This window comes from Propithecus coquereli, unplaced genomic scaffold, assembly GCF_000956105.1.
Source record: "Propithecus coquereli isolate 6110/MARCELLA unplaced genomic scaffold, Pcoq_1.0 Scaffold115, whole genome shotgun sequence".
Classification (NCBI taxonomy): domain Eukaryota; kingdom Metazoa; phylum Chordata; class Mammalia; order Primates; family Indriidae; genus Propithecus; species Propithecus coquereli.
The window spans coordinates 2485490-2512968 of record NW_012135525.1 but is presented as its reverse complement, the minus strand read 5'-3'; the positions used below and the strand labels follow the sequence as shown (position 1 = coordinate 2512968).

Genomic DNA, 27479 nt, shown 5'->3' with positions numbered 1-27479 from the left:
ATTTTTTAAGTGCAGTATAAGCATTCAACAATTCTGAATGGATTGTCAGGCTTTCTTGTCCTGACAGAAGGTTGGACATTTGCCCATCAATCCCGTAAGAAATCAGAAAGTATAGTCAGGAATGTCTTTGTATGGGTTCATTTGAATACTAACTAGAAAGAGCACCACTGTAACATGAGCTAACAATTTATGTTTATATAATATCTTAAATAAATTCATGGAAAATTTAAATATTCTGTTAATATGGAGTTCCATTCTCTGCTTTAAAACCTATTTACTGTACAGATTTCCATTACTACGTTTTCTTAGGAAATGTACAGTATTTCCTTTAATGAATAAGTTCTGCAATGGAAACAAAAATAAGAATAGATTAAATTATCTTTATGAACTAACTTGTTTTTACCAGTCCTTCCCTTTTCTTTATAAGATGGCAATAATGTGAATTGCATAGGCAAGAACAAACTTCATAATGAATCTTCATTTTCAAAATAACATTTCATTTACCTTATTAATGGGCACTATCAAAGTTGGTTCCACTTTAGCTTCAATTTCTTCTGGACTATAAAAACAATACAGTTTACCCCCTCTCAAGATGCAATACAGCCTTCTCCAACTAATCAGACCTTTTACTATATGCTGAAAGAAAAAAAGAAAATCAAGAAACTATCAACTTTTATTACCTTAACTCTAAATTCATCAAAATACTTAAGTTATCAAAGTTAAATTAGTTATTTAGTATTTATAAAATGTGATAGAATTATCAATTAATCTGCTATTCAATAAGTATAGCTGCCCTAAATCCAAGAGTAAGTTAGTATCAGAAAAGTTTGGAATTCTCAAAAGCGTTAAGCAAAATGGTGGTAATGATTACCATATAACTTTTTACACACATAAAATCATAAATCAATGTAGTTTCAGAAAAGCTAGTCTATTAAAAATTAGTGCTTAGAATTCCACAGCAATTCATCAAGTGACTCAGGAAAATTATAAAAATAACTCTGAATGTTCAAAATACAATTTTCCCTTACTGTTCTCAAAGCATTGGAAAATGTTGACTACCCTGTAAGAATGCAAATTTTCTTTCCTCCTAATGGAATCTTTTAGAAAAAGCTATTGATTCATTGAAGCCCACAATTAATTATTTACTGAATATAAATAACCATGGTTATAAATAAACCAGGAGTAGGTGGCACAGAGGCAGCTTTGGAAGCTCAGAGGCCTAAACTGTGCCAAAAGCTGTCTGCCAGAAAGGCCTTCGTGTGAGAGGTGTTAAGCAGCCCTCGCTGGTTTCCACAAGGAGCCCTCTGCGGCTGATTACCATTATTGCTATTCACAAAGCAGAGGAGCACAGAGAGGTAGCTCCTCAGCCATCAAAACTACATTGGACCCCTCCCCTTGCCATCTTTTCCACCCCTGCATCCTCCAAAGTTTGTATCTGATAACAATTAGAAAACCAACATTTAAAAAAAAGACTTAAAAAAAATACTTCTCAAAGTTAGAAGGTCAAACGACTACCACTATATTACGATTTAAATTGGAGCTACAATTGTTGTAGGATAGTTAAAGTCCTCTAACCTGCTGATTAAGAAATCCTGCAAATGCATCCTCAGCCATACAAGCTGGCTGGGCGACTAATCGGCAGCACATGTTGCCATATAGGGGAAGCCAAAATGAACACTCCTCTATTTAAAGGAGAAAGGAAAAAAGTCAAGTTACAAATATATGTTTATTTAAGGTCATTATACATTTTGAGTTTTCTATTTTTCTCTTTTTACATTTTTTTTGCTTTATATAAGAACATATTTTATAATTACTTTCATGTAAAAATTCATCCTATTCAAATACCAGTACCACATTTAGTGACCAAATCAAATATAATAAAGTAAAAAGGACACGATGATATCAGATTGGTAAGTTTATAGCATCTTATCAGCTGGAATAAGCATCAACTGTTTAGTCTCTTGACCTTGTTTGATCTTATAGTAATTATTCAATGGAGATTGTTCAGAGAATATAAGTAACCTCATTTAATATAAAAAACATTTCAACAAAAGAATTTATATTTGTCAAATTTTACTTTTTGCTGTGATTTTCATTATAATAATTAGCAAGGTGATCCTCTGAATAGAACATTATTTCGGAGAACAACTTAAGATAATTTAACAAACATTTTTGGCCCCTCCTCTTCCCCTTCTTACTGAACAATTCAGTGGTAAACCATTAGGTGGAGCCTCCAACATGGCCATTGGTGCCAGGGGCTGTGTGTGGAAGGAGCTGTGGTGTGCTAGGACTGGGTGTTGGAGCCAAGCAGGCTGAGAGGGTTAGTAGGAGGGCTGCCTGCATGAGGTATCAGTGCCTGAATGGGCTGAGAGGGCAATTACACAGAGGCACAGCCTAGATTGGGGGGTCCGTCCCAGGGAAGCAGGGTGAGGAGGGTGTCCCTGTGCAAGGATACCTGAGGTGGAGCAACAGAGCTCAGGGGGAATCTCTACTAAGAGGATGGCCTGGTGTGGGGGAATCAGGGCCCAAGCAGAGTGAGGAGGGCCTCTATGGGGGTGATGGGGGGTGGCTGCTTGATGTGAGGTGCCAGAACTCAAGAAGAATAAGCAAAGTGTCCATGTTTGGGCAGGAGCTCAGCCATCGGAGTCCGAATCTTATTTACACATGTGTTAGACTCAGAACAACAGTGTGTCAGAGCCCCAAGTCAAGTCAGAGGGCATCCAGGGTTCCTTGGAGAAATGGCTGATTCCAGGGATGGGGGAGGGAAAGTACATGATGAGCTGGAATATCTCAATATGCCATAAAGCATGGAAGTGCTCAAAAGAATGATGGAGGTGTGTCAAAAAGACATAGAGCCATTTTGAATGGGCTCCCATTGGCTAAATTGGGGATATCTTGAACCTCAAAATAAACAATGGTATTAACATTACGATACACTGAAAAATAGAAAATGTGAGTTTCTACTGATATAAATAAATCAATGTATAAATTGAAACTCTAATAAGAAATAGCACACATTTGACCATTGAACAACATGGGTTTGAAATGGATAGGTCCACTTATATGTGGATTTTCTCCTGCTTCTGACACCCCTGAGAAAGCAACATCAATCCCCCCACTCCTCATTCTCGGCCTACTCAATGTGAAGACATAGCATTTTTTCTCTAGCTTACTTTATTATAAGAATACAGTATATAATACATATACAAAATATGTGTTAATCGACTATTTATGTTATCAGTAAGGCCAGTCAACAGTAGGCTATTTGTAATTAAGTTTTGGAAAAGTCAAAAGTTATGAATTCAAATATGAATTTTTGACTGTGCAAGAATTGGCACTCCAAACCCCATGTTGTTCAAGGGTCAACTTTTGCCATAAAGAACATTATTCAGACAGTGGGCAACATTTGAATGGAGGCTGAGGATTAGATGTTAGTAATGCATTAATATTCATTTCTTGACTTGGAGAGTTGTGATGATGTAAGCAAATGCCCTGATAATAGGGGATATGTATTAACTTATTTGGTGGTAATAGAATCTCATGTAAACAATTTGCTCTCATATTTTTTTTGCGGGAGGGAAGATCTGGAGATGTAAGCTGGGAATGGTGGCATATGCCCATAGTCCCAGCTACTCAGAAGACTGAGGCAGGAGAATCACTTGAGCCCAGGAGTTTGAGGTCAGCCTGGGTAACATAGCAAGACCTCATCTCTAATTAAAAAAAAAAAAAATCTTGACTTTCAACTCACAACTTTTCTACAAGCTTCAGATTGTTTTAAAAAGTTATTTAAAAAAACATTAAGACACTCCTTTGATGTAGTATGCAGGTAGGTATACAGCTTTCATATGAGTATGGAGGAAAGCATTAAGTAATTTATTCTGTGCATCAGGGTATAAATAAAAACCTAACATATGATCTTTAGTTCACAGTGGACTGTACAAAAATGATTTTTAAAGTTTTCAATGCATTTCTGTTGGTAGTACCCATAAAATGGATAGCCATTGGCTGTAACTATTATTTACCTAAAAGCTTTAGTTACTCTGAAAAAAAAAATTTTAGTAAAAATACAGCTACTTAATACATAGATGCAAGGTAGCCAATGTTTGGTACCAGTTAAAGGAAAAAGAACAGCCTAAATGAAGAGTACAAAGTAAAGCAAAGTTTTAAACAACTTCCCTACCTAATATTCTACTATAGAATAGCACAAAACAAATGTTCTGAGACTATTCAAAATTTTTTATTAATATCTTTTTAAAGCTATCTTTTAGAAAGAAAGGTACTTGACCTGGGAGAAATAAATGCACAAACACAGTACATGCAATGACTACAAAATGCAGACACAAATAAAAACAATGAGTTATCTTTCCTAAAATAGGCAGAAAATGAAATAAAAATTCTACAAAAGCATGCACCTCAGTAATACATGCTAAAATCAACTTTGTGATCTATACAGTTTGAAAGCAAATTTTTAAAAATATAGGCAATCTCAGATTTATGACTGGTTTATGTTCTAAGTATCTGTAAGTTAGTTGTTTTTAAGTTAGAATGAACTTCCTAAAGAAACAGAATCATAAATGATGATTAGATTCTCAGACCAGTCCATAAGTTTGTACAATCAATAATCATCTGGAACTTAAATACCACATGTAACAATGTGTTTGTCTGGTAAAATAAGTTCAGATTTCACGGCATGCCAAGAAAATTAATTCCTTCCTGACTGTAGTCCTTGAAGAGGAATAATGGATGTCCTTCCCACATATCCAGCAATCACCTGTTACTTTTAACCTAGGTTTCTTTACAGCTCAGGACCACTGTGGAAGAAAATGTAGAGTTACAGCTTCTCTATACCGCTGACAAGAAATACGGCATCTAGGCTACTCACTTAACCTATCTGAATATTAATTTCTCATTTTAAAAAATATCACCTATCTTAAGTAGGGGGGCTGTTACAAAAATCAAATAAGATAATGTGTATATGACATCTACCATTGTATCTGGCACATAATAGATGCTTCTCATAATTTCATATCCAGGGTACTCTCACTCCTCAAACCACACCCTTTCCATTTTTCAATGCTGCCTCTCAGTCCATGTGCAACATATCAATCAAAATACTGAATTTTTCTTTTCTAACTAAGGGAGGTATGAGCACAAAATGAAATGAAACAGAAAACAAAGGCTTTAACTAATTCATCCATAGTTTCAAATGGGGAACAAAAAGGAGATTAAAAACGACGACGACAACAAAACAAAATAGGCAGAAGAAAGAATGCAGATAACATCTCAGTTCTGTGTGAGTCAGTCTTCATAATGTGGTTTCATTATCTTATAAAAAATATAAAAATTTCTTGATGGCAAATATAAAGCTTAAGATACCCTTTGGGCTGTTTCCTTCAATAACAGGAACAATTAAATTGAGTTATAATTTTTCAAAACCTTGTATCTCCTCTTAATTTTATAGTATTTGGTAGATATTGGCATAACTTTATTTAAGAAAACCCATTATATTAACATAAAGACTTAATTTTGATTTATACATACTTCTTAGGAATATACCTATTACATAAAAAGAAGCACACAGTTTGGTGTTTCTTAAAATCTGTTCTGTGAAATCTACATGTTCCAATGTTAACAGTTTTTGGGTTGTATAGGTTTATGCACAGGTCTTTTCACAGTCTTTAATATGTAGTATTGTGTTTCTCTGAGAGAGCTGTAACACATAGCTTCCATGCTTACTCGCCCATGAGTATTCTGTTGAAGGAGAATCCAGTAATATCTTACAGGACACTGAAGACAACTGAGGAATCGCTGCTAAAATTGATGCTCCCTTTGTGAATTTTATTCCTTTCTATTACTTTTCAGATGATTTGTTTGAAAGAATGGGGCCTTTCATCAACTCCATTATCTTCACACATCATAATGTTTTGGTCTTTGGGTACTTTAATAGTAATCCTGCCTGACAGTAAAGCACAGCACAAAGAGCACAGCCTGTCGTCGACCACCTAAAGTCTGGTTCGACCACTTGCTAGCTATGTGATCTAGCATGTTACCTTCTCTAAGTTGCGTCTTACCCATCTGTAAAATGTAAATGATAATACAATGAAGACCTTGTGAAGGTCACAGAACTAACCAGTGGTAGATCTAGAATATGAATCTAAGAGCAATGGATCTCCACTATTAATCACTTTATTATAATGCTTCCTTATAACTACATCTCACAGTGTTAAGAGTAAAAACCGCTTTAAAAGTTTACAACAGTTTCTAGCACATTATAGGCACTAAACATATGGTGGCAGTACTAATAATTCTAGAGAATTGACAAAAATAGGATAACAATAAACTGTTTATCAGATTTCCTGATAAAACTGATGATGCAAATACTGTTGCAGACTTTACGTTTGTGGTGATGGCAGGCCAGACTGTTCAGGCCAATCTTTCCACTCTGAAAACTAAAAATGCCAAATAAAATATATCATAAAAATATTCCCCAAACAAGACTATAAGAAATTTCCAGGACAAACCTGAAGATTAATGAAAACCACCAAGTTAAGTGAGCACAGAAGCTAAGTCTGCCCTGAAAGCATTTATCAATCCCATCAAATCTGAACTTATGATTTAATGATTCCTGCCAGATGAAGGAAGGAGAAGAGAAATCGAAGTTCAGGGTCTGCCCAAGGGATCAGTTTAGAGATTCTCTGCATACTAAGCTGATATCCCAAAGAGATCACCAATAATGTAGTGGTGAACTACATGTAAACCAACCCTGCTATCCAGATTCCCATTGTCTGGGGCTGGGAGTAGAGTTTGGGTTGGGAGGAGTCCAGAGACACTCAGACATGGTCCTTGCATAAAGTGGGACTGGACTGATAGTACCTTCTAGGTGCCTGCCAGAAGCAAACAGAAATACGTGGCATCAATTTATTCCTAATATGCAAAATTTCAATTACGTGGACAGGTGTACGAAGATAACCAGACATTCAAGGACTTGAGATACCATGAGTGAGAACTGGTTAAAAAAAAAAAAAGACCTAGAAAGACTTTAGATATCTGAATTATTAGACACAGACTATAAAATAACTATGTTTACTCTTTTATTAAAAACATAAAAGATAATATTAACGTATTCAGTGTATAGAAAGTGACATAGAAGATTTGAAAAAGTCAAATAGAACTACTAGAGCTGAGAAACATGATAACTAAAATGAAGAACCTAGCATATGGGTTTAATAGTAGATCAGACACAGCTACAGAGGGAATAAGAGAAAGGAAGACAGGTCATAAAAATATTTCCAAAAGCAGACAAAAAGATGAAAACTACATCATAAACGGCAAGAAACATATAGGATACAATGAGAAAGACCAAAATAGGTTTAATGGGCATACAAGAGGAGAAACACAAGAAAATGGATGAGATTTTGTCTAAACAGATGAAGTACATCAGTCAACAGTTTAAAGATGCTCAGGGAGTCCCAAGCAGCATAAATAAAAATAAATTCTACACCTAATATATCACAGTGAAATTTTACAAAACCAAAGAGAAAATAAAAAGAAAGATTACAGGCTGGGCGCAGTGGCTCACGCCTGTAATCCTAGCACTCTGGGAGGCCGAGGCGGGTGGATCGCTCAAGGTCAGGAGTTCGAGACCAGCCTGAGCAAGAGCAAGACCCCGTCTCTACTAAAAATAGAAAGAAATTATGTGGACAACTAAAAATATATATATAGAAAAAATTAGCCGGGCATGGTGGCACATGCCTATAGTCCCAGCTACTTGGGAGGCTGAGGCAGTAGGATCACTTGAGCCCAGGAGTCTGAGGTTGCTGTGAGCTAGGCTGAAGCCACAGCACTCTAGCTTGGGCAACAGAGTGAGACTCTGTCTCAAAAAAAAAAAAAAAGAAAGAAAGATTACATTCATAGAGGTAACACAATGACAAATGATTTTCAACAACCTGTAATAAAAACCAGAAAATAGTGCAATTATATTGTTAATATTCAGAAAGAAAAAATTAAAATGGCCAAACTTCTATATCTTATAAAAAAAATATGTTTCAATAATGAAGCAAAATAACATCATCTTCAAACAAACGAAAAGAACCAAGAAATTTGATACCAGCAGAACGTACTAAAAGAAATTCTAAAGATTAAACCTCAAACAGAAAGAAAAATTATCCCAGATGTAAAGTATAAGATACAGGCAGTACAAAGAAATATGTACACCTAGGGTAACTGAGGGAAAGCAGTGGTGGCAATGTTCTATTTCTTGATGTGCAGGTAGTTACACAGATATTCATCTCACAATTATTTGTTAAACTGTACATTTCACAAACTCTTCTCTATTTTTAATGTATCTTTTTATTGTGAAACTTTAAAAACACTGGTAGGTATAAAATTATCAATCTCATGAGTACATAGCTACCCATCTTTACAACAGCAAGTATAATATAGTATATTTACATATTTTTATATATTTTGCCTAAGAAAATGAACAGAAGTAAATAATCTAAATCGTATTTCTAAACTACTTTACCAACACTGCTCTATCTTATTCATCACAAGTAAAATAATCTGGAAGAGTAGAGAGTGCTCATGCTAAGTTTTACAAACCTTCCTAAATCACCTAACCCCCTTCTTCACTTTGCTATATATTTCTTTTGGATAAACTATTAACACAACTACCACTATCATACATAGAGAAAAGGGTTAGGACTAATTTGGCCCTATCTTCTCTTTTTTATATCTTTTGCTTCCTATCAACAGAAGGGTTGATTTCCTTGATTTTAACTTTTAAAATGATAGGTCTTTAATTTCCAGCTACAAGAGTGGTGAAGTCCTCAATTTTAAGTCAAAGATAAAGATTTAGAACACTTGAATACTTTCTGCTCTAAGTTAGCCTCAAAAACAAATCTCAGCATAGGGAAAGGATATTCCTTTTCGGAAAGGGGACAGACAAATTTGAAAGAATTCACAGAATCACTCATGCCTACATTATTTTAAGCCAATATGCATTTGGGGTGAAAATATTAAAATTAGAAATTATCACTGTCATCACATATGTATAGATAAATGTAATAAGTAAAATATACAATGTACTTACCATTTCCATTAATAGACAGATTATGGGTCTTGAAATTGTCATCAGCACTTTCCAATGTTAGGGTAGTATGAGCTAGCAAATTATACTTTACACCACTAATAGTGAAAAAGAAGACACGTTTTAAGTATTTTTGTATGTTTTCTATTACATAAAATATTTAGATGTTAGACAACAAATTAATAAACCTAATTTAATAATGGGCAAAGAACTTGAATAGACATTTCTCCAAAGATGATACATAAATGTGGCCAATAAAACCATGAAAAGATGCTCAACATCAGTCACTAGGGAAATGCAAATCAAAACCACAATGAGACATCACTTCACACCCATTAGGATGGCTATTAGTAAAACAAACAAAAAACCAGAAAATAACAAGTGTTGGCTAGGATTTGGAGAAACTGGAACCTTTGTGCATTGCCAGTGGAAATGTAAAATGGTGTGGCTGCTATGGAAAACATTATGGTGGTTTCTCAAAAAATTAAAAATAAAATTACTATTAATATATAATCCAGCAATTCTACTTCTAGGTACACACCCGAAAGAACTGAAAGCATGGCCTTGAATATATATTTGTATACCCTCTTTCACAGTGGCATTATTCACAACAGCCAAAAGATGAAAAAAACCCAACTGTCCATCCAGGGATGAAAGGAAAAACAAAATGTGGTGTGTATATAATAATGGAATATTATTCAGCCTTAAAAAGGAAGAACATTTTGACAAATGCTACAACATGGATGAACCATGAAAAACATTATGCTAAGTGAAATAAGTCAGTCACAAAAGGATAAGTGCTATATGATTTCATTTATAATAGGTATTTACAGTAGTCAAATTCAGAGATGCAGCAGAATGGTGGCTGCCAGGGGCTGGGCATAAGGAGAATGGGGAACCGGTACGTAATGGGTACAGAATTTCAGTCTGGGAAAATGAAAAAGTTCTAGATGATGGTGATGGTTGTATAACAATGTGAACATATTTAATGTCCCTGAACTGTATACTCAAAAATGCTTAAAATGGTAAATTTTACGTTATACATACTCTACCACAAAAAATTTGAGATATTATAGATGACAGATTTATAGTCAATGTTATTAATCAATTTAGTATATTTATTTATGATATTTGGTCAATAAAATCTGCAAATTATTTGTTTTAGCTCACACAAATGTTTTTCTGAAGGCTCTCCATTTATTCACTCAATAAATATTTACTGAACACCTAAAATGTGCCAAGTCCTATGCTAGGAGATAGATATTCAATTGTAAACAAGATTCAGCATTATATTTTGGTGCAGGCAAGAGAAAAAAAAAAGAGTAAGCAGAGGAATAAATCGAATACCAGCATTTGCAAGTTGTAATGCATCTTTTTCTCTGAAAGAAACAAAGGGGATGAGAAAACTGAGGACCTACGTTAGATAGGTGAATTGGGGAAAATCTCTCTAAGGAGGTAACAGAGAGTCATAAAAGGATCTAGTCAAGCAAAGAATGCAGGAAAGTGTTCCAAACAAAGAGACAGCATGTACAAAGGGAGGGCTGAAAGTAAATTAGTGCGGCTGGAGCGCAGCAAGCAAGAAGGAATCATGGTGCAACACAAGGCTGGAAATACAGGCAGGGATTAGATCACCTAGGCCACGGCTTGGTGAGCCCAGGAAGAAGGGTGGATTTAATTTTAAGAGTAATGAGAAGTCATGGACAGTTGTTAAGGGGAATGATAGGATCTGATTTACATCAATTTGCCAGGAACAAAGACTGTCTTCTTGATGAAACTCTAGCCTGGTTCCTGAGTCCTCTTCTCAACTAGACCTCAACCATGGCTTATAAAGACTTCAACAGAACACTAACGTTGTCTCCAACAGCTTAAGCGTGCATTCCTAGGATGTCCTTACACTCTCTTAAAGTGCCTGCCTGAGAAAATTCAAGGCTGTCCAAAGAATTTACTGTTTGTTTCAGAACACCTGAAGAAAGGGTCCTTGTCTCCTAATCTCTGTGGGAGGGTAGCAGCCTAACTTCGCTAAGTACCAGCTAGCATGTCCAGATGGTTGTACATGGACCAAGTACCTTTCCACTGTTTGGAAATTTTTACTTCTCTGACTGAGCCCAGCTCACCCCTTTCCTATTTCCTCATTCTCCCTTTAAAACATCCAATTCTCTCCACACAAATCAAAGCTGAGCGCAGTTCTTGCTGGACTGTCCTCCCTATTGCAATAGTACATTACTGATTAAAATCTACCCTTACCACTTTAGCTAGTGTCCAGCTTTGCTTATTTTTGACAGAATGAATCTCCTCCTTCTGGCTATCTACTTCAAAGATTTGGGGGTTCTTGCCAAAATATCTAGAAATTCTGGTGACGAATTTCATATCCTGGTACTTTCTGTGGTGATAAAAAGTGAAGTTTTGTTCAATAACAACTGTATTTGCCGTGCTAGTAATCTTATTTCATTACTTTTCTTGGTTTTACTATTTATTTTCCAAAACAGTTAAAGGTCAAAATGCAAAACATCAGAGTATGTTAAAAAAAATGACAGACAGATATAGAAAAGATTGATGTCTGACAGGAATTTTTATTAATTATGACAGGTGGTATGTTTCACAAACCTCCTTTGTCTCTTACTAACTCTTTAATAAAATTCTTATTACAAAGAAAAAAACATGCATACATTAGTAGGTATGCAACGCATACATGAGCCTATTCAATAAATAAAAGCATACTCCTTAGACTGGTACTCCCTGCCTATTGGTTTTTAATAAATCACCATTATAGACCAGAGATATATCTCAATACTCAATGTTTTAATTTATGTTTTTGTCTTTAAATCTCAACATAAAATTTCTACAACAAAATGCATACATAAAATTTTAAGTTACATTCTGAATACAATTGGTATCATGTCAGACTTTTTGAAAAGTTTACTAAGTATCAATAAATCTCCACTGCTGCTTAGAACTGAGAGGCACAAGCCTCATACTTAGTGTGGAACATTCTCTGCTGTTACTCATTTATCTTGAACAAGTTCTACAGTGGATTTCATAATTAGCTCTTATTTTTGCCTAGTGTTTACACAATGAGTCCCAAAAAAGTTAAGGAAGTATTAGAAAAAAAACTGTGAAGAAAGAAAGTAATTGAGAACAGCAAGTATAATGGAAAAGTAACTATTACGGGATACAAATTGGGGATTAACAATCCTATTAGTCCTCTCTCTGTCTCCCTTCCTGTCCCATTCCCCTCCTGCCCTTCTCCAAATAAATAAATAAATAAATAAAATCATATTAGTTGTTTGGTTAACAGAGTGCAACCTGTTAAGCATTATCTCAACATGACAATTTGTCCCTGACATATAGGTTTTGTGGAACTATATTTTAGAGAACTAGATGAGAGTTTTAAATTGATGAAGCATTATAAATTTCCCCAATTAAGATAATGGGATATAGACTCCCTGTTAGCATTTTAGTGCACAATATGTTATTTTCAGAAAATGATTATTGACACTAAATAGAGTTGCCTGCATTTAGCAGGCACTGTTCTAGGTGCTGAGGCTACAATAATCAACAAAATGGGGGGAGGGGGTAACGGGGAGAAGTCCTTCTCTCTTATAAAAGAAGAAAAACACACAGATGAATATATAATTTTATCAGGTCCATGAGGCTAAGTAAAGCATGGTAAGAGAACGAAGGTGATGGAAGAGTGTTATTTCAGATGAACGTAGGAGAGCAAGGTCTATCAGCAAAAAGTAACGTTCAAGCAAAGACCTGAAGGAAAGAAATGGGCCATTAGAACAGAAGAATGAGTATTTCAGGCAGAGGACAACAAGTATAAAGGCTAAGGTGAGCATATGCTAAGTATGTCTGAAAAGCCACAAGGAGACCCGTGTGGCTACAATACAGTGAGGGAGAGAGAGAGTAATATGAGATGCCCAAAAGGTAAGTGGGGGCACACACTATACACTGCAGTCCTGGTAGGGCATGATAAGGACACTGTATTTTATTGAGTGAGATGTGAAGCAAATGGTGGGTTTTGAGCAGAGGCATGTTCTGTGATTTTTGACTTATACCATAATTAAATGATCCCTCTGGCTGCTGTGTGGGGAACAGACCACAGGTGCCAAGAGTAAAAATGGAGACACCACCTAGCAGTCTACTGCAATTGACTAGGCAATAACTGCTACATACCTGGGATAGAGTAATTGTGGTAGAGTGGTGATATTAATAAATGGTAAGAATCCTGGCCGGGAGCAGTGGCTCACGCCTGTAATCGTAGCACTCTGGGAGGCCAAGATGGGAGGATCTCTTGAGGTGAGACCAGCCTGTGCAAGAGCAAGACACCCCTCCCCCCGTCTCTAGTAAAAATTGAAAAAAAATTAGCTGGGCAACTAAAAATAGAAAAAATTACCCAGGCATGGTGGCACACGCCTGTAATCCCAGCTACTTGGGAGGCTAAGGCAGGAGGATCGCTTGAGCCCAAGAGTTTGAGGTTGCTGTGAGCTAGGCTGATGCCACAGTAGGTTAGCCCGGGTGACAGAGTGAGACTCTGTCTCGGAAAAAAAAAAAAAAGAATCCTGATGTATTCTCAAAGTTGACTTAATGTGAACATGGGATGTACAAGGAAAGAATTAAGGATATCTTCAAGGCTTTTGGTTCAAGCAACTAGAAAAATGGAATTGTTATTAACTGAAATGAGGCAGACTGAGAGGGAAATAGGTATAGGAAGTGAGAATTTAGTTTTGGGCAAGTAAGTTTGAGATTGTTTTAAATACCTAGATGCATTATGGGGTAACTAGCTGTATCTATGAGTCTGGAGTTAGGAGAGGAAAAGGTGTGGAGATAATAAATTTGGACATTACTAGTATATAGATGAAATTTAATGAAAGTCAGAAAATTAAGTGAAGTCCAAGGACCAAATACTGGGACACAAGGCCTCTATTATTTCAGTTTAAGTTGAAGAACAATGAACAAAGGAGATAGGCAAGGAACAAACAGTCATGGAAGTAGAAGAAAAACCAAGAAAGTGATATCCTAGAAGGCAAGGAAAAAATTATTTCAAGGACAGTGATCATTTGTGTTAATGCTGAAAGGTCCAAGAAGAACACCAATAACTGACCATCAGATGTGGCAACATGTAGATCACTGTCGACTCTGACAAGAAACCTCTGAGGATGTGATGGGGGTAATATGAGGGAAGCTAAGTGAAATGGTCAAGAGAAAATGGGAGGAGAGGAAGTGAAGACAGGAATATAAAAAACTATATTCTATAAAGGATCGCTATGAAATGGGAGGTATTTTACCATGTTTATATGTTTGCGGGGATGATGCAGAAGATAAGTTGATGATGTAGGAGAGGAGGAAACATGTGCAGGAGCCTATCTCTGAATAATTGAGAAGATGGGATCTAGTGTACAAGTAGATGGGCCTTAGATGAGGCAAAGGCAGTTCACAAGAGAGGAAACAGCAAACAGATACGGATGCAGGTAAGCTGGTAGATTTGATGGATGGAGGATACTCAAGTTCTCTTCTGATTACTTCAATAATATTAATGATATATGAAACAAAGTCATCAGCTACGAATGACGAGTGGAGAGGGGATACAGGAGATTAGAAAAGAGAGAATAACATGAAATAATTACGTTGAAGAGAGGTAAAATAGAGGGCTGTGGAAACAGTAGAATAGCTCAGTCATATTGAGAACTCACTTAAGGTTAGCGATCACGTGTCTCAAGTGAGACCATTATGACTGTTTTTCTCCAGCTTCCTCATCTATTTCTCATCAGTGTAGATGCAAAGGAGCTAAAAGTGAGATTTAACCAAGACTGGAGTTTTTCCAAGGTAAGTATAACAAAAGGAGAGAGATGCTAGGAAAGAATTAAATGGTGAATCATGTAGTCTAAGCTAAGGTAGAGTCAGAGCACTGAAGGAAAAAGGTGGGAATTTGGGAGATGGGTAGAGAGAGTGACTGGATACCTACTATAAAGATTTCAGATGATGTGCAATTATTGGTAATGGCAAGATCTAGGGTACAATCACGAGGCAGTGGCTGAAATGGATGAGAGGACAGTATCACTGGAGGCAAGGAGGTCATGAAACTGAGAGGTCAAAGTATTAGATAGATTAACACCTGTATTAGTCTTGACACATATATGTTCAGTTCATCAAGAAAAATATCTGAAATGGTGGGAGAGAGAAAAAGAATGAAGAAACTTTGGGAGTTTATGTTAAGAGTGGCATTGTAATTTATTCTCACTGAACACCAAAAACATTTGAGTAGTCTTCACCTTAGGAAGAGTCATTCCAATTTACGGTGGAATATAAAACAATGCTATTAGCGTGTGCAGAAAGAAACTATGTTATAGGCTGTGCATTTACGTTGGGTGCATTAGAAAAGTGGCATGTTTAGAAAGCAATTTGTGGGGCAGAATAGGCTAAAATTATGCAATGACCAAATCATACGTTTAAAATATTTCTCAGGCTTTAAGAAATGATTGTGACTGAGATATTTTTTCCTTAACTAATTTAAGGTAAATATGTAAGACATTTACCTCTATTTCCAGTGAGTGACACATCTGAAAATGACAATACAAAAAAAGTTATTGATAACTTCCTCTAAAAATGTTAAGTAAACTGATACAGCCAACCAGTAGATGGTGTGGCCATTAAAATAAGTACATAAAGACTGGAAAATATCAGCTCAAAATGATAAAAGGTATGTGGTTTAGAATGGTTGAACGATGAGTTACTTTTTTTCTCTTCTAGCTTCTATTTCCCAAGTTTATATTATTTTTCTAATGAAATAATTAACGTGGTTAAGTAGTAACAGGATGAAAACCATCCCTAAAAATCAATCGCATGCAAACCAGTATGTGCAGTTTAAGGCATTTTGACAAGCAATATATTTTTTAAGGTTCAAAACAACTACTTGAGGTAGGCAGGGCAGATATTTTGGGGTCCACATTTTCAGATGAAGAAACTCATGTTCAGAGAATGTGACGATTTGCCTGTAGCTAGCAAGAGGTATATTGAAAAAGGAACCCCACTACACCATACTGCCTTTATACCTCATTAAGAAATATCTTAAAATTAAGATACTTTTCCTGTTAAAACAGATACATAGTGACCACATTTTTACTGCAAAAAATTTTGAGTGCAGGGACCATGACTTATTAACCTTTGAATGTACCATATGATATAACTGCTAAATAATCATTTCAAAGACGATTAAATGAATAATTTATTATATGCAGTAGTTGAATAATACCTTAGTTATGTTTATAAACTGCATTATCTTTAACAACATTGTTCCTAAAAACATAAATAATCCATTTATTCTATACAAGTGTTCGGATACTTGTTTTGTAACTTCAATCTTATTTAAAATGTAGTATGGTGGCTTATTTTTAAAAATTTTAATACATCTTTTGTCAAGTAAAATAATCACTCTCAATTCTACCAGTTTTCACAAGATGATTGTTTAAATGATGGATATTTATACAATGAAGAATAATGTACTAAATAGTTATCAAGGAACATAAAATAGTTATTAATAATTCAGCTATTAGAGGCACTGGGAAAATCTAGTTAAAGGAATTTTAGTGTGCTAAGTTCCACAAATAAAATGAATAAATGAATCATATTAGGGAGCATACTAAAAATTACCAAAAATGTTCACTGTCTTCTTTCAGATCAAACAATACTTTATGATGGTATTTCAAGTAACTTCATTTTTAAACCATGACTAATCACAGTGCCAGTGCTTCCAAAACCAACAATGACCTCACTTTTAAAACATTCTTGTCAGGATAACATTTTCTTTCTAAAACATTACACTCATTCCTTTTAGCCAACCCTAATATTGAGTTCCCAAAAGTTTAATCAGCTACATTTTTTCTATCAAATAGGCCAATTGTTATAACATTTTTGGAGGAGATGGAATGTTATGAAAAAATAAATGACTAGTTTAAATGGTAGTCTAAAAAAATGCACACTTGTCAGGAAAAACAGCTATATTTGGTCACACGTCATATTACTAGGGAAGATATGTATTGTTTTATATGTGACCATTTTGGTTAAAGACTGAAAGCTATATAAGAAATCATCACATTGATGTAGATCACTATTAAACAAAATTGATCGCCTTACGCATGCTGATTACTAATGCTATTCTCAAACTCCTATCATGGTGCTGAAGTGGTCAGTTAAAGAAGTATTAGGTAAGAGCAGTCCTGGGCTATGAGTTAACCTAGTATAACTGGATTCACACTAGAAGGTTATTAGAATGCTGGTATTAGGAGAACGTGATTTGGTGAAATGGTGTAAAATATTTTATCTTATCTTTTGACCAACTTTAATGGTATAATAAGCAAATAGCATACAAGTTTCATGGGAAATGTTCATAGAGAAAATCAGTGTTTAGATTCAGGAATAAACCAAGTAGAATGATAAAACGTGAATAGGACAATGAACACTTAAGATAAATATACCTGTCTCTTTTAAAAAGAGCTTAATATACAATAATGTTATTCTCAAAAATGCCTCTAAGCTTCAAAGAGAAATATTGGTTAAAGATAGGTCCTAACATCACTTAGATGATCTTCTCCTATAAAATTATAAACATGGTTATAAGTGAAAACAGATATGGCTATGTTTTATAATCCTATGTCCAGTTTCTGCACTGAAGACTTCAGTGTGAGTTTTAAAAAAGGCTTAGAAAAAGTACTGGTCTGGGAACAGTAAAAATAATAAAAATAATGGAAATAATGCCACATTTATTAAATGCTTACTTTATTCCAAGTTCATGAACTATCTTACTGAATCTCATAATGATCCTATAGAGTTCCTATAGATATTATTTTATTATCATTATTATTGCCATGTACCATTTTACAGAGGGAAAAACAAAAACTCGGATAGTAAATTAATGTCTTGGGTGACACAAGTAATAAATAACAGAATAAAAATATTAAGTATTCACTGCCAAACAATGAAATTTTAAACTGTTTTAGAAGTCCATTCATTGTATTTACATGCTTCAAAGGTGCATGAAACCCTAGAAATGTCTCTAAGGAGCTTTCTAAAAGAAATGGCTGTTGCTAAGCATCTTTATCTTTCATATGAGAAAACTGAGGCCCAAGGAAAAATGTAACTTGTCCAAGGTATCACTTAGTTGGATAGTAGAAATTACTAGTCCTGTAATTTTTTTAAAATAGGGAGCTTCACTGCTTAAAAATTTTAAAATTACTAAACTAGGTGGTTACCTCTAAGGTCTCTTTCTGTTCTAAAATCTGTTTCAACTTGGAAATAGAATTATCTAATCATCAAAAAGAAATAATTCTACTTACTACTTTAGGGTTGAATTAAAGTACCTTCCAGCAAATCCTTGAAATAATCTTACTGTAGTAAAGTGTTTAAGATGGTTGTAAATCTAAAGAAGAAAATTAAAGGTCCCTTGCCCCTTTTAAATGACATTTGTAGTGGAAAGATTTACATCTTCTATGACTGTTTTTCAGACTGTGGATTGGGACCCATTCATACATATATCATGAAATCAACTTAGTGATTCACAAACAGTAGTTTTTAAAAACAGAAAACAATAGAATAAGAAAATGCTCGATACTCTATTATAAATAGTAATTAGGTTAAGTATTACTTCATAAAATCTACCCACTTATGTAACTGTGCACTCAGTCATGATGTAAAATGTATTTCTTAGCATGAATCTCAATCAAAATAGATTGAAAGTCACTATGCTAGAGTGCCAAGGCATATTTCACATGTAATATATCTAACATGAAAGGAGTAATTCAATTACATTTTGATGATTGACATTTCCAGGATCTATACCTAAAATACTTTGCTTTTTATAATTACAGTAAAGTTATTGACATGCTGAAGAGCCAACTCTACTAGACAAGCAAAGAAATTCTAGGAATGCAGCCTGATCAACAGTGTTCCAAAGAAACATAAACATAAAACTATTTGTGAAGAAACGAACACAATGTTTAAAGAAAAGTATCTGAAAGAAACCAGGGCCCCTTGGAGAAATGGGGATTTAAGCCCCTGCAGAAAAATACAAGATGAAGAGGGAACATCTTACTGTGTCAGAAAGCAAAAAAGCTATCAAAATCAAGTTGTGTCAAAAGGATGTAGAAATCAGCTTGAATGTTTCCCACTGATGAACAATTTGGGCATCAAAGAGAATATAATAGATTAAACACAAATATATAAAAATTCAAGTGTTTATATAAAACAACATTGATCACCTCCATGATTGCTAGGGTATCAACTTATTATTTTAAAATTTGGTGAATGTAAGAATCAAGTATTTTTTCTTCTCTTTTCTCTACCAATTTTATTGCAATTGTACCCAGAGAAAAAGTTCTTTGCATTATTCTGCTTTAGAAGAAAAAATGCAGGACAGATTTAGAAAGTAACCAAATTATAATCCGTAATGAAATAAGAAATGATCAGCAATGGCTGCTAAAACCATTAGATAATAGATCGATACGGAATTTTATAATGGATGGAACAGGCTCGCAACACCTAAACCCATTGATCAATTTTAACATTATCAAAAGTAGGACAAAGCCTCCTAATGGAAGGTAGTAGAAAGTACATATGAAAATATGAATTATTATTGCCCTAAAAGAGAATCTGAATCTAATCAATCCTCTAGGTCTAACTACCAGGTTATAGGAAATATAAAGGCCAGAAAAAGTTGTTTAAAAAGATCACAAAGATGCAATCAGATAAATGCAAAATATCAGAAATTTTGTAAGACCTGGTTTCTTCAATGCATAATGGCAAGAAAAAAGTGGGCAGGAAATTGTAATAGATTAAAAGAAAGTTAAAAGATTCACTTTAAATTTAACACTATAGACCTTGTTTGGATTCTGATTTGAACAAACAAATCACAAGAGGACTTTTTTAGAATTGGGTAATTTGAATATAGACTAGATATTAAATGATATTAAGGACTTATTTTTTATTTTGTTAGGTGTGATAATGATAATGTAGTTTTGTTAAAGACATAAAATATTTTTAAAAATCCATAAGAATAAAGCATGACATATATATAGAAATTCAATTAGTAGACTGATATGTAGCAAATACTTCCACACATATATATATATGTAGTCCTTTTTCAAGAAAAACATTTCATCTTTCTGGGGAGATATAGGTTGAACATCCCTAACCCAAAAATCTAAAATCTGAAATGCTCCATAATCTCAAATTTTTTGAGCACCAACATGACACTGTAAGTGGAAAATTCCACAGCTGATTTTATGTGACAGAATACAGTTAATACTTTGCTTCATGCACAAAATTGTTAAAAATATTGTATAAAATTACCTTCACACTACATGTATAAGATGTATATGAAACATAAATGAATTTATGTTTAGACTTGGGTCCTATCCCATTATGTATCTCGTTATATATATGCAAGTATTCCAAAATCTGAAAAAATCCAAAATCTGAAACACTTCTGGTCCCAAGCATTTTGGGTAAGGGACACTCATCCTGTATTGGAATTCCAAAGCATTAAAATCACTCTGTCAACAAACTTTCTACCTTTTTAAAGTAAGGCATTAAGAATACTTCAGCTGGGTAAATGTCAACCAAGTTTTGTTTCTGCTTCAGGATGTTTTTCCATCTAAAATGTAAGCATACATTCCACATACAAAACTTTAAAATACCACAAATGTATAATTATATTATGTCACCATAAATATTGTATTAGAAAACTTACAAAATAGTAGAATTGAAGGGCAAGCATGTTTCGTGATCCTCTTCTTGAAGCATTGAATTTATTTTCTTTCCTGTTGCTTTACTTATAGATGTTTTAAGTTTCTTAGCCAGTTTTTTTGGTGTATTGGTTATGGAAGATTCTTCTGTACCGCAACTATACACTTCCACCTTTATCTGAAAGTCTGGCCCTGCTTCATTACTAAAAACAAGGGCATTCATAACGTTAGAAATTTATCTCAGTAGAAAACAGAATTATAACATCCTTAGATGCTTTCATAACATTTAAAATCAGCATTTGATATCAGGGAAATGCAAATTAAGACCACTATGAGATATTATCTCACATCCATAAGGATGGCTATTATCAAAAAGACAAGATATAAAAGCTGGCAAGTGTGTGGAGAAAACGTAACCCTGGTACACTGTTTGTGGAAATGGAGGTTGGTACAGCCATTGTGGAAAACAGTACAGAGGTTCCTAAAGAAATTAAAAATAGAACTACCATATGATCCAGCAATTCCTCTTCTGGGTTTATACCCAAAGGAGATGAAATCATCACCCTGTAAGTATAGATAACGCACTCCTATGTTCACTGCAGCATTATTTATAGTAGCCAAGATATGAAAATAATTGGATGAATGAATGGATTAAGAAAATAAAACACATAATGGAGTATTATTCAGCCTTAAAAAAGGAGGTCTTGCCATTTGCTACAATATGACTGGACATGGAGGATATCATGGTAAGTGAAATAAGCCAGACACAGAAAGAAAAATACTGTATGATCTCATTTATATGTGGAATAGAAGAAAGAGCTCAAATACACAGAGATAAAGGATGAAATAGTAGTTACCATGGGCAGGGGTAGCATGGGAGGAAGTGGGGAGATGTCGGTCAAAGGATATAAAAAACAGCAGATATATAGGATGAAAAAGATTAGAGATATACCACATGGAGACTAAAGCTAATAAAATTGTACTATATTAGGAACTTTTGTTAAATTTTAGCTGCTCTTGTCACAAAAATAGTAACAGTGTGAGATGACAGATTTGTTGATCTGCTTCACTATAATAACTAGTAACCACTTTACTATCTATATGTGTCCCATAACATTATGTTGTAAACTATATTGTATACATATACACAAATATATATAATACTATATATTGTAAACAAATATATTCAATAAAACTTATTTTATTATAAAAATAAATAAATAAATGGTTGCAAGAGGCCCAGAGAAGACTGCAAAATCTCTTCAATAAATGCAAAGTTTATGGGAAAAAATAAAATAAAATCAGCATTTGAAATAAGTTTATGTTAATATATGTTAATGAGAAAGAATCTCCTTCCATTTATTTAGTATCTAAATGGACTAAGAGAGTCATTGCGACTTTCAGAGCTATCAGCTTCATAACTAGGGCAATCTTAACTTAATTTAACCAATATCTATAGGCATATTATTTAAAGTGAAAGAATAAAATGCTCTGGTCATTTTGTTGCCAATACTATTTCTCCTTGTCATTCCTTTAATACCGCTATTTCAAAGGAATTTATATGTGTAATTTCCTAAAATGACTATTCCTCCAAAACAGAATCTGTTGAAACTTTAGTTTTCATTTATTCTTCATAGTCAATTACAGGCTACTCACCACTGTGCCCCTCCACCCCTCTTTTGCACCTAAAACTACAAACAACATTTCAGAATACTGTTATATAGGGGGAAAAAACAAAACATAAAAACCACATAAAGGGATATACTTCAAAGTATGAACTCCTTGAGGGTAGGTGCTGTCTTGGTGATCTTTGTATTCTTACCCTAGCATTGTACCTGGAATGTAGAAGGTACTCAGTATAAATTTATTAAACCAAAATGCAGAAATTCTGCAATTTTAGCAAATGCTAAGATTGGCTTTACCTTTTTCATACACAATGAACTACCTTTAGCATAAAAGACTGTGGTGGTGTTACTAATAATAAAATATACTTAAGACTGCAAAAGAGGTCCATCAGCAGCAGATGTTGCCTGCAGATGGAGGATCCATCAGCCTCAGAGATTTTAAAAATGCAGCACAGACGTTTTAAGATATAAATGGCCAATCTATAGTTTAGTTAAATCCAAAGAATAACTTCTAGATATTTTTACAGTTTATTATTTGGCAACTTTTAAACATACAGTATTCCTGGTAATGACTAACAAATGTCTCAATATTTAGAGGAAAACCAGAAATTCATAAATATTGAATACTTATTAAAAACAATCATCATAACAAAAAGCACATTTTTAAACATTAACATTTGTCAGCAGTTATTTTTAGAATAATTTAAAATATTTACAGAATTTTTAGAAAATTATAAATCATGTGTTGTCTTCCCAACTAACTTGTATTGTTCTTTCTCTAGGGGAAAAAACAAAACAAAATCTGATTTTTGTCTTTGTGGTAAAAACAAACATTAGCAAAGTGATGTGAAGAAAAGAGCCCATTAACAGGGTAATTTTGGCAGAAAAAAATTCACTAACAGTAGTTGATAATGGAAATGAATGTATTCAGATAACTTACGAAAAAATATTTGTTAGCCTCAATTATGTAAGCATTTGGGGATATTTTTTGGACCCTAAATAAATTTCTTTGGTTCAGTACAACTTGTAAGAAGGTCTGCATTACTGCTTATAAACCAGAACAGTGCATTTTATATTTTCATGATATACTATTACTATGGGACACTGGACCAGAAGTCACAAAATACGGTTTGCTGTAGTTTTTTTTAACGTTACGTGAGTGGCAAAATTAGTTCGCTGAAATCTCAACTGTCTAGGTCCATAACTGAAAATGACAAAAAACATGTATATTGATTTTGTCTTAATAGTCTATTAGCTATTAACATTTAGATACAAAGGCAGTGTCTTTAAAAGCTTGAAAAGAATACAAATCCCACATTGATTTAGACCCAAAGAACCTTTGAAAGGGGCCAGGAAAAACTTTTGTTAGTTAAAAATGATTTCTATGGCTACCTAAGGAGGTCATTCTGGTTCTATATTATTACACAATAAAATGAGCCTGTAAAAGAACAGGGGCAATGAAAACAGCCCTGAAGATCACCTATTTTTTTTTTATTGTTTTGGAGTCCATGAAAGAAGAGTACCATAAGAAAAAGAACACTCTAAAACTTTACAAAAGTGCTTTTCCTATAGAATATACTTTAGTATTATCTTATAAAGTTGTTATACTCTTTAAGTATTTCTGTAACGAAATCTCCTATCTGAGATGGAAGAACCTGTTTATGCCCCATTTTACTCTATATCAAAGTGTTCAAAAAAATTCTATTCTATTCATAACTTAGTGGATAATGGATAACAATGGAACTATAAATATTTATATAAAATTTAAAAATTTATATCCAATGAGTCAAATATTTACTGCTAATACTAATCATAAGATTTCCATTTTATTTTACATCAGAAAATTGCAAATGTAGACATGGCCTTCTTTTGAACAAAGTAACTTTCAAAATCATTTTAACCATTATAAAATCTTAGTGCTTCAAAAAGAATTCAAAGACCCAATAATTAGGACTTCCTTTTTAAAAAAGTAGAATTTTAGATTATTTTCATTCTCTGAAGATTAAAAAAATACTTACAATATGGTTACATTTTCAAAACATATATCTGTGATTGTTTTATCCACAATCACCATGTCAGTATCAAAAACCTCGGCTCCCATTTTGAATAAACAAAAAATGGCATAGCGCTGAGATCCTAGAGAACAAAAACATTTTAAGCAACAATCCATATATATCATGACATTATATTAAAGTCCACTTGACAATGAAAATTAGCTTAAATATTTGTTAATAGGTTATTTCCATATATTGTATGTTGTAATCCTTAACGTTCTATAGTGATTTTGCTTTTAGTATATAGAAATAAATACCTTATCCAAATAGAACACAAGTAAACAAGGAAGTATCAAAAAGACAGTTAAATACAAAGCCTCTTAGCAGCCTAAAGAAACCACCAAATTCAGAAATTTTATTTCTAGAAAACTCTTTAAGCTTTAATTAATAGCAAAGTTATTATATATATATATATATTACCTCTGTCATTTTGGTTTCCAAGTCTATTTAAGAAAAAGACTTTTTTTTATTAGAAGAGATTAAGAGGCATATTAACAACAGCAAAATATTTTCCACCAAACTAACAGCAAGAGAGGAAGCCACAAAAACAAACAAACCAACAAAACCTACAAAAATTAGACATGGGAAGACAGAAAACATAGCTGCTGGGCCTTTTAATTTGGTGCTGTTTTAAAAAGTATTAGGTGGTTAAAGGACTAAATCCTCACTATTGAGAAAATGTATCTCTTCAGAAAAACTTATTCTCTTTAGTAATCAGAAAGATTTACTTAATTCCCACACGTATTCCTTTGTAAAGTAAATTATATTTCCTAATTGAATAACAAACACTAACCTGATTTTAAATTCTTCATATAAAACTAATTATGCTCAACACAATTCAGATTTTAAAGTATGAGGAACAAAGCATCATAATAGACAAGAAAGACAAAAGGATTATCATATCTTTCCTGCTTTGCCTCTAACAGCTAGAAATCATTTGAGGTTAATTTCTATGACCTGAGCAATATATGGATTTGTGAAGACTCTATCTATAAAGCCATAAAATGCTGAAGGAAAAAAAAATCAGATCAAGCTAAAAACTAAAAATCTTTCCTTTTACATCCCACTAAATATATCTAAAGTAACAAAATAAGGCAGAAAAGATCTTCTAGATTCTGGTCAAACAGGAGAAACATTGCCTTTACCTTTTCCTTAAATATTTTCTTTTGTTCCATACTTCTCCCTTCCCTTCACCTCACCCTGCATCCATAACTTACTATGCTTGCACAGGTTCCTATCAACAACGAAAAGTACACTTGATATGCATAATCTTAATTAGTATCAAGCGATTGCTACATATTTATATTAAAATCAAAAAACAACAGTTCAGCAAGATTCTGCTTATTCTGCCAAATGACATCAATTTCTTTCAGTGTGGAAGCAGTATTTTTCCCAATAATCACAAATTTACTATATACTAAAGAAAACATTTCAATTACAAATTAAAATCATACACACGTTCTTTACTGCTGAAGTGATCAGAGTCTTTCCACATTAGTGGTATTCGAATATCTATGAAGAAGGGAAAAAGAAATGACAATAATTTTGCTAAGTCTTACTTCTTACAGTGACATGAACCTCTGAATTGCATAACGGATTGTGACCATTAAAGCCAAAATAAAGTGTTACTATTTAACAGCACATTTTCTAGATATTGTGTATGGTTTGTACTTTTAACAGTTATTTAATCTATATACAAATTTTGGGTATACGTGGTGAAAATATATTCTTATAAAAATAATTGCTCTAGCTCCATGTATATATCATCCTTCTCTTCCTGATTTATGATGCCATATTCATCATATATGCTATTCTAAGTAAATGTCTACTCCTCAGCTATGTTTATGGATCTCATTGAATCACTTATCAATTACTTTCTATCCCAATACCAACACTATACTATTATAACTATTGTATCTTTATAATATACTTTACTGTTAGAAATATTTCCTTTTGAAAATATCTTAATCTTGTTTGCCAATTTATGTGGATTTAGAACTATTTTGTCAGTATCTCCCTCCCCAAATGTTTTTAAGTATTCTACTATCCAAATTAATTTGGGAACTGACAACTATTTAATATTCTGTCTTTATACAGAATAGCATGATACATTTACCTTAATGTTTTTGTTAAGGTAGTTTATTCCTGAGCATTTAATGTTTTTATTTTTTGTTGGTTTTATTATAAAGGTGATCATTTTTGCCATTATATTTTCTAACCAGATATAGCTGGTCTTAAGAGAAACTACCACTTTTTGTATATTTATCTTGAATCCAGCCACTTTTATTGAATTCTTTACTAATTCGAACAGTGTTTCAGTAAATTCCCTTACATTTTATAAATCTGCAATCTATTATCTTCAAACAGTATTCAATTTGCCTATTCCTTTTCAACAGTTTCATCTTTTATTCTTACTATTTTAGTGAGAATTGCTAAAACTGTGTTAAATTATACTGACATATCCGACATTGTTATTTTCTTCTTGATTTTAATGGGAATGCTTCACTATTTTATAATTATGACTTGGCTGATGTCCTGTCAACAATCCCACTTCTTCTTGCTTGACCACACTTGCTGACTAATTTCATTTCACAACTGTTCTTATTCACAGCTGTTCTTGCTCTGTTATGGTGGCATTAACTATTTACACTATTGGGGAAAGAACATGGACGCTGACTTCCTTTACTGTACACCCACAATCTGTGGGTCAGCCTTGCCCTTTCCCATGCCTAAGCTGAGAGGGTGGATGTCATCTACACTAGAGAAGGTGGCTGTCTCGTATCTATTTCCCAGATGGTTATGTACTGTTCAGATGGCAAAGGATTTGTAATCTATCAACTATGTTTCTTAATTCAGCTTCAAATAATAAAAGTTCCTCCCAGATTTTTGTAAATGGCTGACTCAGTTTTAGTTTACAGTACTCTTACCTTTGTCTTTTTTTAATGTCTTCATTGACTTTTTTTTTTTTTTTTTT

The 27479-nt window shown here is 33.6% G+C and overlaps 1 protein-coding gene across 1 annotated transcript in view; it reads right to left on the bottom strand.

The window, feature by feature from the left end:
* The window catches only part of RTKN2 (rhotekin 2), a 71402-nt gene that overhangs the window by 18928 nt on the left and 24995 nt on the right, over nucleotides 1-27479 (bottom strand). Inside the window, exons 4-9 of the mRNA XM_012657432.1 lie at nucleotides 25964-26017; nucleotides 24470-24587; nucleotides 20832-21029; nucleotides 9092-9186; nucleotides 1576-1682; nucleotides 505-636 (exon numbers count right to left, since the gene is read on the bottom strand). Of these exons, the coding sequence (XP_012512886.1) occupies nucleotides 505-636; nucleotides 1576-1682; nucleotides 9092-9186; nucleotides 20832-21029; nucleotides 24470-24587; nucleotides 25964-26017 (704 nt within the window). The remainder of the gene's footprint in view (nucleotides 1-504; nucleotides 637-1575; nucleotides 1683-9091; nucleotides 9187-20831; nucleotides 21030-24469; nucleotides 24588-25963; nucleotides 26018-27479) is intronic.